Source organism: Clupea harengus, chromosome 18 (assembly GCF_900700415.2).
Source record: "Clupea harengus chromosome 18, Ch_v2.0.2, whole genome shotgun sequence".
Taxonomy (NCBI): Eukaryota; Metazoa; Chordata; class Actinopteri; order Clupeiformes; family Clupeidae; genus Clupea; species Clupea harengus.
The window spans coordinates 17816199-17835394 of NC_045169.1; the positions used below are offsets into that span (position 1 = coordinate 17816199).

Consider the following 19196-nt stretch of genomic DNA (forward strand, 5'->3'; position numbering starts at 1 on the left):
TGGGGTGCCACGTTGCGAATGCTGTGGCCTGAGTTTAGGTCACCCACCATCTTTTCCTCTAGGGAACACTTCACTTGAATGACCGACCGACTTTATTCCAACCATTTCAGTTTTTCCATTTATCCGAGCATGTTCAATTATGTAGAAATGTTAAGTATATAGTTAAGTTGTGTCCTACTGAGCGTTTGTATTTGCATGTCCACTCATCCAGTGCATTGGTGACTGTTTGCTAACGGCTATCATGTAACTTAGCATGAGTAATGCCTTGGAATGCGCTGTGTATAAAGCACCTGTGTAAGCGTTTACAACAGAAGGCCACCCTGACACACCGCGTGTTGTGTTAGAGAGAGCGTTGACGTGCCGAGCACTGGACAGAGTGGGTTTAGAGTGTTTGTAAGTGTGTGAGTGTTTGTCTTCCTCTATTTGTCTGTTCCTGTGACCTCTCTGTTTCATGTTTATCCTTAGTGTCATGCTTGGGTGTGGCACACAGAGTGTTTTGTTTGGTTTTGCTTTTTTGTTGTTGTAGATGTTGTGTTAGTCAGTGTGTCGTCAGTTTCATTTGAGCCTGTGTGTGCATGTATACCCTCAGTTTGCCTGTGTGTTTGTGTGTGTGTGTGTGTGTGTGTGTTTGTGTTTGTGTTTGTGTTTGTGTGTGTGTGGCAGTGCCACAATACTTCACCTAAGTATATTTCGTGATGTGGACATTCTATAGAATGCCTGATTAAAATAAAAAAATTGGTGGCCGTGGAGAATGCCTGACTGAAATATGTGCCTGGCCTGACAGAGTGCTGGGACCAGGACCCTCACCGGCGGCCCAGCTTCGCCTCCATCTTGGATCAGCTGACAGCCCTGGAGCTGCAGGTAAGGGAGGAGATGCCTCAGGACTCCTTCCACTCGCTGCAGGAGGACTGGAAACTGGAGATCCAGCACATGTTTGACGAGCTGCGCGCCAAGGAGAAGGTGTGTGGACCTGCCCGTGTGTGTATGTGTGATGTGCATGCTGTTTGCGTTTGTGTTTTTTGTGTAAATGTGTCTACGTGTTGTGTTCTGTTTAAATCTGTGAGTGTATGCATGTGTTGTGCATAACTTATTTGTATGCATGTGTGTGAGTTTTGTGTACTGTCTTCACATCTGCCTGTGTGTGTGTGTGTGTGTCTGTGTGTGGTGTGTGTGTGTGTGTGTGTGTGTGTGCGCCTGTGTGTGTGTGTGGTGTGTGTGTGTGTGTGTGTGTGTGCCTGTGGTCGTGTGTGTGTGTGTGTGTGCCTGTGTGTGTGTGTGCCTGTGTGTGTGTGTGCCTCTGTGTGTGTGTGTGTGTGTGTGTGTGTGTGTTGTGCGTACGCAGGAGCTGCGTTGCCGTGAGGAGGAGCTGAAGCGTGCGGCGCTGGAGCAGAAGTCCCACGAGGATTTCCTGCGTCAGCGCGAGCAGCAGCTGGCCCAGTGGGAGCAGGACGTGTTCGAGCGCGAGCTCAGCCTCCTCATCCTCCACATGAACCAGGAGAAGCCCAACGTCAAGAAGCGCAAGGGCACCTTCAAGAAGCACAAGCTCAAGAGCAAGAACGGGGAGAAGATCAGCATGCCACAGGGTGAGAGGAGAGAGGGGGGATGGAGAGAGGGGGGGTAGAGGGAGATAGATGGAAGGAGGGATGGAGATAGAGAGGGATATATATATATATATGTGTGTGTACATCTTGTATTATAAATACCCGTATTATGTTACATACGGGTCATTTTCCTGAAACACTTACCTGGAACACATTGCATTAGTGTACATACACCTGGAAACATGTGGAATATGGACATATCCAAAACATGGTTTAACTAACACACACACACATGCACACACACATACACACACACACGCACATGCACACACACACACACTCGCGCACACACACACACACACACACACGCACATGCACATGCACACACACACACTCACTCACACTGACACACACGCGCACACATGCACACACACACATGCAAACACACGCACGTATACACACACACATGCACACACACACACACACACTCACTCACACGCACACACATGCGCACACATGCACACACACACGCAAACACACACACATGCACACACACAAACACGCACACACACTCGCACACACACACGCACACACAAACACACTCAAACCACATGAATGCTTAGCGAGAGAGGAGAGAGAGAGGGAGGGAGGGAGGGAGGGACTGTGCTTTCTTCCTTACTTTTTTTGGCGTGTCTCTCTATAGCCATGGTGTGTGTGTTTGTGTGTGTGTGTGTGTGTGTGTGTGTGTGTGTGTGTGTGTGTGTGTGTGTTTGTGTGTGGTTAGTGTCGTTGTGTGTTGGTTAAGTGTGGATTGGTGAACGTCTGTGTGTGTGTGTGTGTGTCTGCTGGAGTATGTGCATTGGTTAAGTGTGTGTGCAATGGATTACATGTTTTAGTTAAGTGTGTGTGTGTGGGGCTGTGTGTGTGGTAGTTGTGCGTGTGTATGTTTAGTGTGTGTATTGGTTTAGTGTGTGCATGTGTGTGTTTTTAGTGTTGTCTGTGTGTGTGTGTGTGTGTGTGTGTGTGTGTGTGTGTGTGTGTGTTTTTAGTGTTGTCTGTGTGTATGTGTGTGTGTTTAGTGTTGTGTGTGTGTGTGATTGTGTGTGTGTGTGTGTGTTTAGTGTGTGGGTTGTGAGCCTGCGGTCAGCTCTTTCCCAGCAGCAGGGTGGTGATTTGGTGGGGGGTTGATGAGAGGGAGATCCAGCCCAGCCACACCCGCCGGCTTCCTGTCTCTCCTGGCTGGCCTCTCTCCCTTTCTCTCTCACTTTTTTTCTCCCTCTCTCTCTCACTTTCTCTCTCCCTCTCTCTCTCTCTCTCTCCTTAACACTCTCACTCTTTCACTAACTCTCTCTCTCACAAGCACACACACGCGCTCTCTCCCATCTTTCTCTGCTCTTTCACACACACACACACACACACACACACACACACACACACACACACACACACACACACACACACTCCTCACATGCCCTCTCTCTTTCTCTTTTTCTCTCCCTCATCCCAAACCTCCAGCCAGCTCCACACCCTTCCCTTCCCTTCCCTGGTCCAGGCCTTGGCAGTGTGCTTTCCCAGACAGAGGCCCTGTGCTCGTGCTGCTAGGGTTAGGGTTCCCAGCCTGTCTCTCACACACACACACACACACACACACACACACACACACACACACACACACACACACACACACACACGTGCTGCTAGCCCATCCTGTCCCAGACAGAGGCCCTGTGCTTGTGCTGCACCTTCACTTCTGTCTCTCTCTCTCTCTCTCTCTCTCCCCTTTTCTCATCGACTTTCTCTTTGTCTTTTTCCTCTCTCTTTCCCTCTCTCCTTCCCATCTCTAAAAAAAAATATTTTAAAACACAGTAAAATAAAACACAGTTTAACCTCTTCCTCACTGGCTGATGTGGCCTTGTATTTAAAGGCATGTTGTAAGAATTGAGTTAGGATGATGGATTTTCTAAGTTAAACATGAAAGTTTATTTAGTGTACAGCATGTTTGGCCGTTCACATCTTCAACCTAGTGAGGGCCTGAAGGGTCACAACGTTGCATAGATTCACCCAAACCTGCCTCTATCACATGGGCCCAACTTTAGTTGAATATGCACACCTTTTCTTTTTTCTGTCTGTATCTTGAAGCTAGAAACAGACAGACGAAGTCCGCACACTAAAGGTTCCGGATATGTTTTTAATTATAAATGTTTCACCAGTGACATTTTGAGCGTAAACCCCTCCATTAGACTTGTCGATATCAATCTCTGTCCGGCTCCCGTTTAAAAAATACATACAATTTGGATGTGCGTGTCTTTTTTCTCAACTGTATTTTGAAGTTCTCCCTCGTGTGTTCGCCAGACTTCATCCATAAGATCACAGTGCAGGCGTCCCCAGGGCTGGAGAAGAGGAGGAACTCTCCGGATTTGGGAACGGGAACGTCGCCCACCTTCGGCCCGCGCTTCCGAGCCATCCAGTGTGAGTGTGTCCACACCACACACACACACACACACACACACACACACACAAAAGACACACAAAAGACACACAAAAGACACATATACCTGCTAGTTGTCAAGTCACGCAAGCAGAAGATCTTGCATATTACACATACACACACATACATACACACACACAAACACACACACACACACACACACACACACATACACACACACACCTGCAGCAGCAGGTACTCATTAAGGAAAAACACATACTGCCATCCTAATGTTCACACATTAATCCCACAAAGAGATTAATCCTCCTCCCACACACACACACACACACAGTGTTAGGCAATGAACACACACTCAGGCATGCAGGTTCACATCGCACATACACACACCCCTCAGAAAACAGAACACTGAAGCGTGCACAGCACTACCCCCCGCCACACACACACACACACACACACACACACACACACACACACACACACACACACACACACACACACACACACACACACACACACACACACATACTGATTGATATTGTTTGTTTATAACTGGTCGTGTCCCTGTTACCTAACCTCCGTGACGGCCAGAGGTTGCTACACACTCCCTTGCAAAAGAAGTCTGCCCTCCCATCCTTTTAAAAACTCACAACATCATAGATTTACTTCCTCTTTTCCCACCCACCTCTTTCATATATATATATATATATATAGAGAGAGAGAGAGAGAGAGAGAGAGACATATATATACATATATAGAGAGATAGATGTGTGTGTATATATATATATATATATGTCTCTCTCTCTATCTGTCTATCCGTCTGTGTCTCTTACTCCCTCTCTCTCTCTCTCTCTCTCGCACTCTCTGTATCTGTCTCTCTTACTCCCTCTCCTTCTCTCTCTCTCTCTCTCTCTCCCTCTATCTGTCTCTCTTACTGAGTCTCTCCCTCTCTCTCTATCTGTCTCTCTTACTCTGTCTCCCATGTTCTATTTAAATCCAGTCTCCTTTTGAGTAACTAACAGATATTAAGGTGTTAGTGCAGTCTGTGCAGGTCTAACATGCGTTGCAGCTCTGTCCATGTCTCTGTACACGTCTCTGGATGTGTGAGTATTTCATCAGTTACGTAGCGTAGCGTTACCTCTGCTGGGGATTTTCCCACAGGGAGGGTGATGTGATTGGCTCACAGGGAGGGTGATGTGATTGGTTCACGGGAGGGTGATGTGATTGGCTCATAGACTTGCTCACCTCAAACCAGACTGGTAGGAATTTTCCACTCAGTTAACAGTGGGCTGGCGCGCACCACGCAATTTATTACTGATGTCGACCTTCAAACTGGACACATCTGCAGGTCATCTCCAGGGTTATCTCCTCTGCTGGGATATTCTTTGTTGCCTGTAACCCCCTCCACACACACACACACAGAAAGCACTTTTCTTTAGTTCTCATGATGTGCACATATGTTGAGTGATTACATTTAATTGTCATTCCAGTGTATTTTGTGTGTATGTGTGTCTGTCTGTGTGTTTTTGTGTGTGATGACTCATCCATTGCAAAGTGCTCTCTTTCCTGTAGAAGTTCATGCCACTTGAGATGGTTTGTTTTTTAAGTTAAAAAGTGTCAGGATTTTGAAAAAATTGGAAACAACATAGTGGTATTTAAAACATTGTTTTCTCTCTCTCTTTCTCTCTCTCTCTCGCATTCTCTCCCCCTCTATTGTTTTTCCATTCTCTCCCTCTCTCCTATCCCCCTCCCCCATCTGTCTCTCCCTCTCTTTATTCTTCTTCTCTCTCTCTCCCCCTCTCTCCCTCCCTGTCTCTCTCTCATCCCTCCCTCCCTCCCTGTCTCTCTCTCTCTCCCTCTTTGTCTCTCTCTCATCTCTCTCTCCCTCTCTCCCTCCCTGTCTCTCTCTCATCCCTCCCTCCCTCCCTGTCTCTCTCTCTCTCCCTCTCTGTCTCTCTCTCATCTCTCTCTCCCTCTCTCCTTCTCTCCCTCCCTGTCTCTCTCTCATCCCTCTCCAGTGAGCCCTAGTGATAACAGCCGTGCGTTTGGGCTTGGGTCCCCGTTCTCCATGGAGTCTCTCCCTCTGAAGGCGGCTAACGGGGAGCGCAGGCTGGCCCCCCACTGGGGCCCCCAGAGCCCCAAGAGCCCCAAGGTCCTACGCCTGAGTCCCCAGGAAAGCAGGTACCATCTGCCACACGCTAAACATACGTCACAAGCACTAGGGGTGGGGAAAAAAAATCGATTCTTCGATTTCTCTCGATTCTCTCTAAAACAATTCTGTCTCGATTCAAAAATCGAGATGCATCGATAATCGTTTTATCGGTTTAGAATTGATAATGGATAATCAGTTTAGAATCGAATCGTTGACCTCTGAATCGGAATCGAATCGAATCGTGAGGTGCCAAGAGATTCCCACCCCTAACATCGACCCAGAGTGTCAACTAAGTATACAGTTATTCAACCCTGTAGTGCCTACAAGACAGTGTGCTTTAAGGATGGATATGTATGAAGTGACTACTGACTACTGGCTTTATTTCAACAATTTAAGGCTACATCCACACTAATACGTTTTAGTTTTAAAACGCACCACCTATGACGCCTGAATAATAGTTGTGAGTTTTTGAACTGATGCCTGAATAATAATTATTAGGTTTTTTTCTGTGTTCAAGTGGTTACCAGATTTCACAGATTAAGTTGTCTTCAGGTTAATAATATGAAAAGTCAGTTTGAATGTATACCAATGTATGGCATCTTCTATGGCAACATAAATGCAGATGATGGGAGATATTCTGTAAAAAGATCTGTATTTGTATATGTTTGTGTGTGTGTGTGTGTGTTTCTGTGTGCTTGCGTGTGTGCAGTTGTGTGTGTATTCATTAAGAGTCAATAGATATCAGTACAGATATTCAATTCACACAATTCCTAGTGCACCTGTATTTTCTACTGATCTCTGTCTGGTCTGGTGATGAAGCATGTACCTGAGCTGATCGGATGTTTTAGCGATCTGATGAAACACGTGCTGATCAGTGTGTCCTGTCTCAGTCTCTGCATGAGGGCCAAGCTCCTGGACACGGATAGCAGTGAGAACGGAGACTCCAAGGCAGACTATGAGGAGTACAGACCATCCTCCCATGAATGCACCCATAATGGTACCCTTCCCACCTACTCCTCTCTTGATCGCATGTGTCCTCTCCTCTCCTCTCCTCTCCTCCCTCTCCTCTCCTCTCCGCTCCTCTCCTCTCCTCTCCTCTCCTCTCCTCTCCTCTCCCTCTCTTCCCCTCCACTCTCCTTCCTCTCCACTCCTCTCCTCTCCTCTCCCCTCTCTTCCCCTCCACTCTCCTTCCTCTCCTCTCCTCTCCTCTCCTCATCTCCTCTCCTCTCCTCTCCTCATCTCCTCTCCTCTTCTCCCCTCCCCTCTCCGCTCCCCTCTTCTCCTCTCCTCTCTCCTCTTCTCCTCTCCTCTCATCTCGTCTTTTCCCCCATATTTTTATTCTACATCAGTGTGTCCTTCCCTTGTCTTTATCCTCAATGAATGTCATAATTTTTTACTGTTTTATATCTTTCTCCTCCTCTGTCTGTCTGTCTATCCATCTCTCTCTCTCTCTCTGTATCTCTCTCTCTCTCTCTCTCTCTCTCTCTCTCTGGGTCAGGCTCTGGGTCCTCCTCTGTCTCTGTGAGGGAGCCTGTCTGGACCACCCTGCCCGAGGAGGACACTGAGAGTGAGGAGGGCGGCTCCCCCTGCAGCTCCCCTCGACACGACCGGGGGAGCCACCACCACCACAACCATCACCAGCACCACCACCACCACCACCCCAAAGCCACCCACCGTGCCCTGCTCAGTAGCACCGTCCTGCTGGCCGCCGTGGCATGGGGCCGGGCACTAGAGCCAGAGCCCGTGGACACCCCCCCCAAAGTGCCCCCCAGGACTAACCCTACCCCTCTTCCACCCGTTCCCGCCGCAGCCTCCCTCGTTCCCCCTTCGCCCTGCCCGGCCCACCCCCCCTGTCCGGAAGTGAAAGTCGAATCGGACCCGGCGGTGGTAGACGACCTCATCACCTTCAGCACAGACTCGCTCCCCAGGGGGCTCCTGTTCGACTTCCCCCCGCCTGCCCTGTCACGCTCCCCCGCGGAGAGCCGGCCGCTGCCCCTCACGCCCCCGCCGCCCAACCCCCACCAGCACCGGCACCGCACCCCCCAGCACAGCCCCAAAGGGTGGGCCGCCCCCCCCTCCAGCAATGGCGAGCCGGCCAGCGACCCGGCCGCCAGCCAGGGAGGGGAGAGGAGGAGGCGGTGCAGCCAAGGCCTGCACGCCTCTCAGCTGGGTGAGTTATGCACTTCAATTCCTTTTCAATTCTATTTCAATTCTATTCGTTTCTGTTTGTTTTTATTCTATATAGCGCCATCAACAACTGACATGGTCTCAAAGCGCTTTATAGAGCCCACAGCTTGAAGTGGCAAGGAAAAACTCCCTTCTAACAAGAAGAATAGTTCGATACCATTCTTTTACCAGTCTTCATTATATAGTGTATGGTATATGGTTTAGTAACTTTTTGGTAAGGGTTGTTCACGAATGACTTTAGGCTGTCAAATTTTACACGATGGGAAAAAAATGACCAAACCCGTGACCAAGCATTGATACATGCTGAACATTATCTTAAGGATCAAAAGAATCAATCAATCAATCAATCAAGAATCAATATGTCATGAAGGGCGCATTATGCCCTGACACGGGAAGTTTACACATCAATAAATCAGCTCTGATCACCCATGTCAACTTGTATCTTACCTTACTGGATGTTACTGAAGTCACTTGAAATCTGTCTTCGTTCAGCTTTTTGGTGTCCCTGTATTTGTAGCGTGGGTATGTTTCCTTTTGTGTGTGAGATTAAGTATGTAGCACTTATACGCTTCCGTTAGCTTTAGTTTTAGATGTAGCATGTGAAACTGTGTCTGTAGCTTTAGTGTTAGATGTAGTGTGTGAGGCTGTCTGTAGCTTTATTGTTAGATGGAGCGTGTAAGTAAGGTTGTGTATGTAGCTTTAGGTTTAGATGGAGCGTGTAAGTAAGGTTGTGTCTGTAGCTTTAGGTTTAGATGTAGTGTGTAAGTAAGGTTGTGTCTGTAGCTTTAGGTTTAGATGGAGCGTGTAAGTAAGGTTGTGTCTGTAGCTTTAGGTTTAGATGGAGCGTGTAAGTAAGGTTGTGTCTGTAGCTTTAGGTTTAGATGTAGTGTGTAAGTAAGGTTGTGTCTGTAGCTTTAGGTTTAGATGTAGTGTGTAAGTGTGTAGTGTTGTTTTTTGTGTTGGGGTTAGAGACTGTGTTCCATTTTGAGCCTCTGGCCTTCTCCCTGGCCCAGCCTCTGGGCACATCTGTCACGCCAGAGACGGCCCATAAAAGGGTTTCATTTAGACAGACACCGACTGCCAGGGTAGCATTTTTGTCTTTCTTTCTTCCTTTCTGTCTTGTTTTATTTTCTCATTCTCTCCTTTCTTTCACTGCATGTATGCCTGATGCTCACTCGTACTCTGTCATTCATGCTCTCTCGCTTTTTAACCATCCCTTGATGCCCACTCAGCACTCTCAGTCTTTCTTTCCTTCATTCTCTCGTTCCTCTCTTTCTTTCCTTCATCCTCTCGTTCCTGTTTCTGTTCTTCATCCTCTCGTTCCTCTGTTTCTGTCCTTCATTCTCTCGTTCCTCTGTTTCTTTCCTTCATTCTCTCGTTCCCAAGCCCTATATGCTCTATTCTTTTACTGATTCTTTCAGTGCATTTCATTAGTATTAAACATTTATGATGTTTTCTACAGGTTGAGACTTATATTAGAATACCTTTGTACTGTTAAACGAAAGAAAATCCAAAGTAAAGTCTCTCTCTCTCTCTCTCTCTCTCTCTATCTATCTATCCCTCTCCAGCGTTGGACCTGCCCATGTGCCAGGACAGCCATCAGGCCCCCTTCACCATCTACCCCCCCAACCCCCACCTGCTGAGTCCCAAGTCCCCCCGCATGGAGGTGCAGATCATCTCACGCCCGCGCCCCTCGCCCATGCGGCCCCGCATCGACCCCTGGAGCTTCATCTCGGCCGGCGCCACACGGGCCGGAGCGGCCGGCGGCAGCAAGCCAGGCACCCCGTCGGACGCCCGCTCTCCCGGGGCCTCGTCGCTGGGCTACCAGCTGTCCCCGACCAACCCCTTCATCACGAACTGCGGGCACCCCTTCCCCTCGCCCGAATACGATCCGTTCACCCTCAAGGCCCAGCCAGTGACCACAGTCACCGTCGACTCCCCCTCGCCCTCCCGCGAATCCCCCTCGCCCTTTGACCCCTTCTCGGCTCCGCCGTTCCCCGGCGGTGCCGCCACCACCTCGCGCTCCGCACCTTGCTCGGCTAACGGGAGCCCGACTCTGTCCTCGCTCCGCGTGGCCCCGCTCAACCCGGCCGACTCGCCCTTCGTGGACCTGGGCTGGGCGGCGACAGCGGCGGCCACCGTGACTGCGACGTCGATGACGCGCGGACGGCCACTAGAGGTCGCCAAAGAGCGGCTGCTATCACCGCGGAGGGCTCTAGGGCTCAGTCCCTTCAGGTCCCCGACACAACTCAGAGAAGATCGCTTCTGAACACACACACACACACACACACACACACACACACACACACACACACACACACACACACATACACACACACACACCCATGGCCAACATACACATACATACCCCCATGGCTAACATACACACAAAATGCCCCTCTTCCCATCCACCACAGTCTCACAGGGAGATCCGATTTTTCTTCTGTATTTCTATTGGGTGTTAAGTCATAAAAGAGTTAAGAGAGCTTCCTCTGAGGTAACGTGGTGAGATAGCCATTGCCTATTTCAGGGCACAGGGGGTTTAGACTCTTTCTCAAAGGAAAAAGAAAAAATGGAGAAGGAGACAAGAACAAGAAAAGGAAAATACACACAGCTCCAGTAGGGGCCTGTTCTGGACAGCTAGCGTGAGAGACAGGGAGAGGGCCATAACCAGGAAGTTTGTGTACATCCCCCATGTTGCCATGGAGATGAGGGGGGGGGGGGGGGGTACCGCTAGCATACACCCTGCATTAAAAAACGTTTCCAAAACTAGAAAAACATAAAGCCACAGCTGCCATGGTCTTCCACATTCTGTATGTAGACCTATCCAGACAAGACTGGTGAGAGTGACTTGTATTGATCTACCGAATCGCAGTCCTGAATTTATGTGTGTTCTGTCAGTGAATTTTTTGTGAAAGAGTGGTGTTAAGCTTCTCAAGTGTCTCCCAGTATGCAATTCTCATTCGCTCACTAAGGCTTGGCTAAAATGTGGAAAAATGGGTGGTACACACACACTCACAAACATGCACACAAACGCATACACATACACACACTAACTCACGCGCACACACATACACACACACTAACTCCTGTCACTCCAAGCTTTGTCGGCCTTGTCAAACGTTATGGAGCCAGGGTTGAGTGTGAGTGATGCTACTGTTGCTGAGTGGGGAATGCGGGGGGAGGTCACATCTATACGAAGGCCATTTTTATTTTGTTTTTATTTGTTATGTTTTATTTTTTGGTAAACGGGGGATAAGTGAGATCCACAAAGTCGAGCCTGTTCTTGCGAAAAGGCAGATTCCTGGCATTCCGAGGACATTCCAGAACACAAATGAGCTTTTGACCCATGATGAAGAAAAGCGAAATAATAGAGCAAAAGATAGAGAGAGGGGACACACACACACACACACACTCTACACATTCCACACTCTTGTGCCAAAGAATGTGACCGCTCAGGCCTTTTCTTTTTTGTTGTTGGCCGCCCTTCGCTGAGAGTCCTGCCATCATTGTCATGTCTGACCATGCAACCCTGCTCTGATCCTGCGCTTGCTGTTGGGACGCCGTGCTCATAGGTGGGGCTGCCTCTCTTTTTACCTCTCTATCTCCTCCTCTCTTTCCCTCTCTATCCCCTCCTCTCCTCCTCTCTTTCCCTCTCTATTCCCTCCTCTTCTCCTCTCTTTCCTTCTCTATCCCCTCCTCTCTTTCCCTCTCTATCCCCTCCTCTCCTCCTCTCTTCCCCTCCTTCCTCCTCTCCTCCTCTCTTTCCCTCTCTATCCCCTCCTCTCCTCCTCTCTTTCCCTCTCTATCCCTTCCTCTCCTCCTCTCTTTCCCTCTCTATCCCCTCCTCTCCTCTTCTCTTTCCCTCTCCATCCCCTCCTCTCTTCCTCTCCCTCCCTGACCATGCAACCCTGCTCTGATCCTGGGCCTTGCCTTGGGGACGCCGTACTCATAGGTGGGGCCGGGGTTATTTACTCCGGGTCATGTGGAAAAACTAGGGTTGTCAAACTGGTGTGGACTTCCCCTGCCTAGGGATTTGTTTTCCGTACACAACGCAAAGGAGGAGGAGGAGGTGAAGGGGGAGGCGATTCACAATTAAGCCATGGTATGCTAACACATAAAAAAACAGGAGTTGTTTCTGTTCAGATTAAACACAGACAGACAGGGAATCAAATCAGAACTGATTTGTTCAGATTTTTACTCTCACCACTACAGACTCTTGGGCTATGGAGAGTTCAGGGCTATGGAGAGTTCCGGGCTATGTCCATCAACTACAAATGAGTGTCCGCTTTCATTCAAGTACACACTACAAAGCTAGTACGTACTTTGATAGAATGCTACGAGTTCACACCCTCTTGTTTAAATGATGAATTGTAAAAGCCAGAGAGCTCTCTGATTGGTTCAGAAAATGACCACCTCCCACCCCTTGTCTTGACTGGCGGGGATAGCCACCAATAGCCAATTAGATTGTGTCCATTTTCTCCTGCTTTTGCACCATTGGGCATAACTAACTACTGACTGGACCGCGTCTCAGTCCACTTGGTGCTGCCCCTACCTCTGTTCCGGGGTGATGTGCCGACACCGTACTCAGATCCTTATCTTTGTCCCGCCCACCCTTTCCCTCTCTTAGTACCCAGTCGTAGGACTTGCTAATGTAGCTAGCTAAATGTTACACATGGCTGAAATTCAGATCATTTCGGATTTGAACAAACGCTTGAAGAATGTCCATTTATTTTGGCTTTAGTTCTCGTATTGTGATGGGATTCAGCCTACGAGAGAGAATAGCAAATCAGTAAATGTGTGTAACGGCTACTTCGTGTGTAGCATTGTATCACAGCACACTAACGTTTTCAGTCTAACCATTCATTATTTTCCATGGCTCTGCTCAATGTCATCTACTAGGCAAAGTCTGGATTACCTTTGATTGATATCCTTTCCTGGCAGTACTGTGGCCAACTGTGTGTTCTCTGTTGCTAGAGTTACGGTTCGTCCTTCTTCCTAGATCGTAATTTGGATAGATGTGCTTTACAAGATGAAGCCGTATGAGTGAACACCTGTCTTGAGTGACATGGTATCATGTTTTCAAATCCCTCAATCTCGTGTAATATTTCACTATGAAACAGCATCATGGGCTAAATAACATTAACTAGGTATAAGCAACCCTTACTGCTGACAAAGTAACTTTTAAATAAGACCTGAACCAATTAAGGCCTGCTCTGGAAAGTCCTGCGCAATTTTTCAACCTGTCTAGCTTTATTCTGTAATCTACAGTGCCAAATGTAGCACTGGGATCGAGTAAAACCCGAACTTATTCAGAACTTATTCATTTGTCAAATGTGCGAAGGGATCAGGATCATGCTTGGTGGTCATATACCTTACTTGCGGTGCCATTCACTGGTGTGGGTGTCCTGTGAATGAGAATCAAACTGTGCTCAGGGCTCAGCATGTATAACAGTTATGGATCCCCAGCCTAGAATAGCCAAGGATTATTTTCTGCTGATTGTTGTGTTCTTTCAGATAAATATTAGGACAAATAAGCTTCACTCTTTCAGTTGATAATCTGTGGATCATTTGTGGGTTTTTTGGATATGACTGAGGTGTGTGAGCTCATGTGAGCAGAGGGCAGAGTTCAAAATCAGCCAATCACTGTGTCCATCCGTCTTAAAACAACGAGGCACTCAGAATCAGAAAGATTTTGCCAAGAGGCTCTCCACTCTCACTTTAATAATGTTTTAAATTCTGCATTTTAGAAAACGTGCACATTCAAAATCGGTCCTGCCCAGAGTCCCTGACTGTGATGATAATTCAAGTCATAACTTTCATAACCTCAAAGTGGCGGGAGAGATATTACTAGGACAGGTGGGGATAGTTTAGAACAATAGCAGCCTTCACTGAAAGCAAACATGGGTCGGTGCACTTTTAGGGGGTGTGTATTTTAAAGGATATTAACCACTAAAGCACGTCACGCTGCCAACTCTTTTCGCTTTCCTGAAGTTGAGCAACTTCCTCTCTCTTTGAAACTGTTGGACTTTTTCTCCGTTCAAGGTCACTGCTGATTTTGGACCTGTGTTCTGTAATATTCCATTCGTTCCTGTCTTTGTAAAGTCCGTTTAGGAAACTGAAGTGGTCAGCAGAAAGAACGCCAGTGGTATCGGCATGTTAAGCCCCATAAGCATAATATCGACATACTTTTAGCTCAGCTATCTTTGAGCTGTTGTTTCCCTATTAAATTAGCTTATCCTCACTAGCGTTAGCACAAGTACAGGACTGTTCTCGAGTCATTTTTAATCATCAATGGGCAAGTGTACTCTGCCCGAAAGCCAATTCGAGCTCTCGGGAGCCATCACCTGGAGCCAGTCAGTCAGGCGCCGTCGTCTTCTGTGCTGGAATGACCCCGCCGTTCATTCACGACTTGTGGCTTTCAGTTAAGGTCATCATGTCGTCTGTCTACTGCCTCCAAAAACCCATAAAGTTATACACTCCAAATTAAATCACTGTGGGAACACGAGATTCTGTTGCCAAGACGACGGGTTCTCATAACACATCGCCGAGAGCAACAGAACCAGGTTACTGTAAACAAATGCTGACCGGGACTCAAGTATAGAGAAGTCACTGTGATTCACAAGGCCTACGACCACACACACTCTCTCCCTTTCTGTGTCAAAACCACCACTGTAGCTACAAGTCTTTGGCTCGAAAGTAGTGCGATTAACTGTGGATTGAAACAAATGCTTGGCAGGTAACCTCGGCCGAACTTCCTGGTTCCCTGAAAGCCCCCTTCAGCTGTAGCCATAGCCCTGTGCCAAAGACGGGTTGCCAACTACCTCGCCTCTCAATCTCTTACATAGGAACGAGCCATGATCAATATATATGATCAATATGATCAATATCCTTAGTGAGTTACTGAGAAAAGTTTTGACAGGAAATGAAAAATGTGGTATCAAAATGATTCTTTTTTTGTTTTGTTTAAATTAGGACTTTAATGTTAGACTTTGGTTCTGTCTTGTGAGTATGAGTGGAACAAGGCAAGTGGATCTGTGGGTGTTTCTACTCATGGCGCAGTAGATGTGGGCTATAATTAGCTGGAACTAACGTAAAGACAACCATTTTAGCGACGGTCAATCTGCCTGGTGCAATCATACAGGAGGGGTGCCTGTTTTTCTCCTTCGGTCCAGAGTACTGTAGGTGAGCATAGAAACAGATACAAGATTTATGTAGCTGAGAGATTTTTTTAATTTTTTTTTTTATTAGAGATTTAGAGCTATTGATATTTATTCAAGGCCTGCATACACTGGACGAAACAACTCACAGGCCTCAGACAAATTCCACGCCAGGATGCTTGATTTGAAAGCGTTTTCTTTTCCCCTCTTTTTTTTTTCTTCATTTCTTATCTTGTCATTTTCCTGTTTGTCTATTTTTTTCATCTTTGTGTTGTGTCTTATTTTCACTGGAGTAGAACCAAGGTATGGGTGCTGCAATGAGACAAATGCAGGATTTTTTTTGTAAACATTTTCAACAATAAATGCAGGGTGGATTGAACCACACTTGCATTATCAGCCGTGTCTGTGCGTTTTCATAAGACTACATGAGATGCTTTCTTTAACAAACAAAAAAAAGACTGAATGACCTTTATAGGTACCCATACAAGAGTTTTGCGCAATAAGAGAATCTTAAGAAATCTTAACTCTGCAAGGTGTGGTGGCAGAGATTCTTTTCACTTTTTACACCTTTGCTTTTTGTTAGTGCATTTTCTGCTGATTTAGATTTCTTATGTTTTTGTTTTTCAACTATAGGCTTTATAAGAAATACAAATGTATATTATATTTCATGCACATCTCAAAGCCAGCGTCAGGTCTAAGACATTGTTTTTGAAAACAGGTCTTGTGCCTCCGGCCTTGAGGTGTTCTAGTCATGTGTTTTTGTTTTTGTTTATTTTGTTTGTTGTTTGTTCATTTGTGAAATCTTCTACTGGGCTGGGCCTAATCTCTTTGACTCTGTAAGTGATTTGAGTGTGCGAGAATGAGTGTGTATTTTGTGTTTTATTGTTTGTGTTCAACTATTTTAACGGGGTTTTAACCTGTGGAACATTTAAGAAAATGTAAAAAAGAACAGAAGTGAAACAAGACCAAATAAAATTTTAACACAACCTTAAAGAAGACTGTGGGAATGTTTTTATTTTTGTAACCGCAGCCTCCTTCTAGCTGGTGGTCTCTTTGATATGTATTTGTATAGGTGATAACTGCTGGCAATCTTACAGTAATTATTTTAATCTTTCATGTGCCTGGTGTTATAATCCACCTTGTGTTATACTCAAGGTCCATGATGGAGCCCATTTTTGACTTGGAAGTCTTGCTTTGGCCTGCAAAAGTAATACCTTCTTTAAGCCACTAGGTGGCGTAGTGAGGAGGAGGGAAATAGGATTGAGTGAGGCTATGCTATCTCTCACGGGCTCCTCCAGCTGGGAATATAAAAAGCAACAACAATATCACTGAAGTCCGTTTAAACCAGTGATGAATGAGAGTACAACATTTTTTCAACTGTGGCCACAAAAAAGATGATGAAGTGGTCAAAAAGAGATACGTCCACACTTGACACGTCACTTTGAAATAAATAAAGTGACTTCTTACTACATCTCTGAATGTCAGTGCAAATTCATGAATGTACAAGTAAACAATTAAATGAATATATAGATGGATCAATATGAATGTATAAATAAAGTCTGGGCCAATGTATTTGCTTGGTGCTCGGTAGTCTCCTGCCCTACCATTGGGGGCACTGTTGAGTCGATCATATCTCCCTCTTCAGCCTTCCTTATTTGATGTCTTGTCTACTCCACTCTCACACACACGGATGGTTAGAGGGTGATGCAGTCTGAAGAGGAGCAAGAGAGTTAAAGGTAAGTGTGTGTATTTTCAAACAGTTAATGTTTTATAACAAAGTGAGTCAGGTACAACTCACATTACATCTCCCTCTTCAGCCTTTCTGGTGGTGTAATCTCTTATTTGATGTCTTGTCTACTCCACTCTCACACACACGGATGGTTAGAGGGTGACGCAGTCTGAAGAGAAGCAAGAGAGTTAAAGGTAAGCATTAAAGGATGCAGAGAGACTAAAAAGGGAAGAAAAATGCGTATGTGTGTGTATTTTCTAACAGTTAATGTTTTGTAACAAAGTGAGTCCGGTACAACTAATGCTCGAATATGTTGAGAACGGGCTATTATTAACAACCTAAAATCGTATTGATATGTCAAATGAGTGATTAGTTAGAATTATTAAAAGTGCAATTATATATAAAACTACCCTACGAATAAATATTTAAACCCTACATATAAACATTAAAATATAAATGGTTTTGAACATGAAAGAAAGATATGTTACGTAGACAGAAACAAGTACTCAGGATCTTGTGAAGTTAATAAAAAGTTGCCCTGGAACATCTCATATACTTTTATTATGTATAATCACAAGATACAGGTGAAATCCCTGCCAGGTAGGCCACATTTAATTGGATGTAAAAGATTTGAAGATAATCAAAGTAGTCTTTGTAGTAGTATTTATTGTAGTTTATTTGTAGTAGTATTTATTGTTACACCATGCTTTTTATTGCTCTTAGCTTGACTGTTCACTCCCTTGTACGTCGCTTTGGACAAAAGCGCCTGCTAAATGACTAAATGTAAATGTAAATGTAGTCTTCGCTTTCCAGTACTCATTCGTGTTTCTTATTATGACCTGATTTCTGTTTAATTAAAAAAAAAAATCTTCCATTTACTCTCATACAGTGGTCATATCACTAAATTATAAATCTCCAATTTTTGATTGATCTTGGAAATTTGAAATTTAGATGAATTTGTTTTGAATTAATTTACTCATTTAAATATTTGTTTTACTTAATATAACAGTTTTTTTCTTAGAGCAACTTCATCAAGGCGAACTGACAGAACAGACAGAATGTGCCAACAATTTGAATGGAAAGACGAAAAGAACCTAAAATAAAACTTTTAACCATTTTACTTCTTATAGATTATATTTCAAAGTAACACAAGTCATCACAGTGTGGTTTCATCTGTGGTTGGTTAAGTAGGCCAGATGTCCTAGCAGCCTTTTAGTACGAGTTCTGAGTGTTCCATCACAGCATGTAGAGAATAAACACACACACACGCACGCACGCACGCACGCACGCACACGCACACGCACTCACACTCACACTCACACTCACACTCACACTCACACTCACACACACACACACACACACACACACACAAACACGACCACAAACACACGCACACACACATACAGTCACACAGATACACACACGACCACAAACACACACACATAGTCACACAGGTACATACACCAACACCAACACTCAGCATACGATACTCAGAAACACGCTTACAGACAATAAGTAAATAAGTAAGTAAATAAATAAATAGTCTTTCAGTCTTGATAAGTATATCATCAAATGTTAATTTAAGCAATTGATTTCATTTTGTCAGGATATCCAAACCCAAAGTCCCTTTGGTAAAGCATCTTCAGGACCAGCTGTGTTCTCCCTGCAAACAGCAGAGGCACCAGTGACTCTGAGCTCCCTGACTGACAAGTAATGGATTACAGCACCATGTCTATCATCCTCCGTGCCATTGTGTTCGGGGGACTGTTTATTTGGCTGTGGGCCATGTTTTACCTTTACTTTTACTGGCGTGGTGTTGGCAGAGTCTCCACCTTCATCATCTTCCTCCTCTTCAGTGACCTCCTTGATTTGGGTGTCACACCCTTAATGTTCCAGATAATTCTGGCCGGGCCACAAATTTTTATCTTGGCTGACTCCTGGGGCCTCCCCACGTTGTTTTTTGGGACACGGCTCCTTGCCC

The 19196-nt window shown here is 45.8% G+C and overlaps 1 protein-coding gene across 1 annotated transcript in view; it reads left to right on the plus strand.

Moving 5' to 3' along the window:
* Positions 1 to 11991, plus strand: part of LOC105903099 (mitogen-activated protein kinase kinase kinase 11) — a 39541-nt gene extending 27550 nt beyond the window's left edge. The window contains exons 4-10 of the mRNA XM_031584661.2: positions 785 to 960; positions 1343 to 1583; positions 3894 to 4010; positions 6006 to 6168; positions 7030 to 7136; positions 7638 to 8309; positions 9895 to 11991. Of these exons, the coding sequence (XP_031440521.1) occupies positions 785 to 960; positions 1343 to 1583; positions 3894 to 4010; positions 6006 to 6168; positions 7030 to 7136; positions 7638 to 8309; positions 9895 to 10595 (2177 nt within the window). The 3' untranslated portion in view covers positions 10596 to 11991. The remainder of the gene's footprint in view (positions 1 to 784; positions 961 to 1342; positions 1584 to 3893; positions 4011 to 6005; positions 6169 to 7029; positions 7137 to 7637; positions 8310 to 9894) is intronic.
* The last annotated feature ends 7205 nt before the right edge of the window (positions 11992 to 19196 follow it).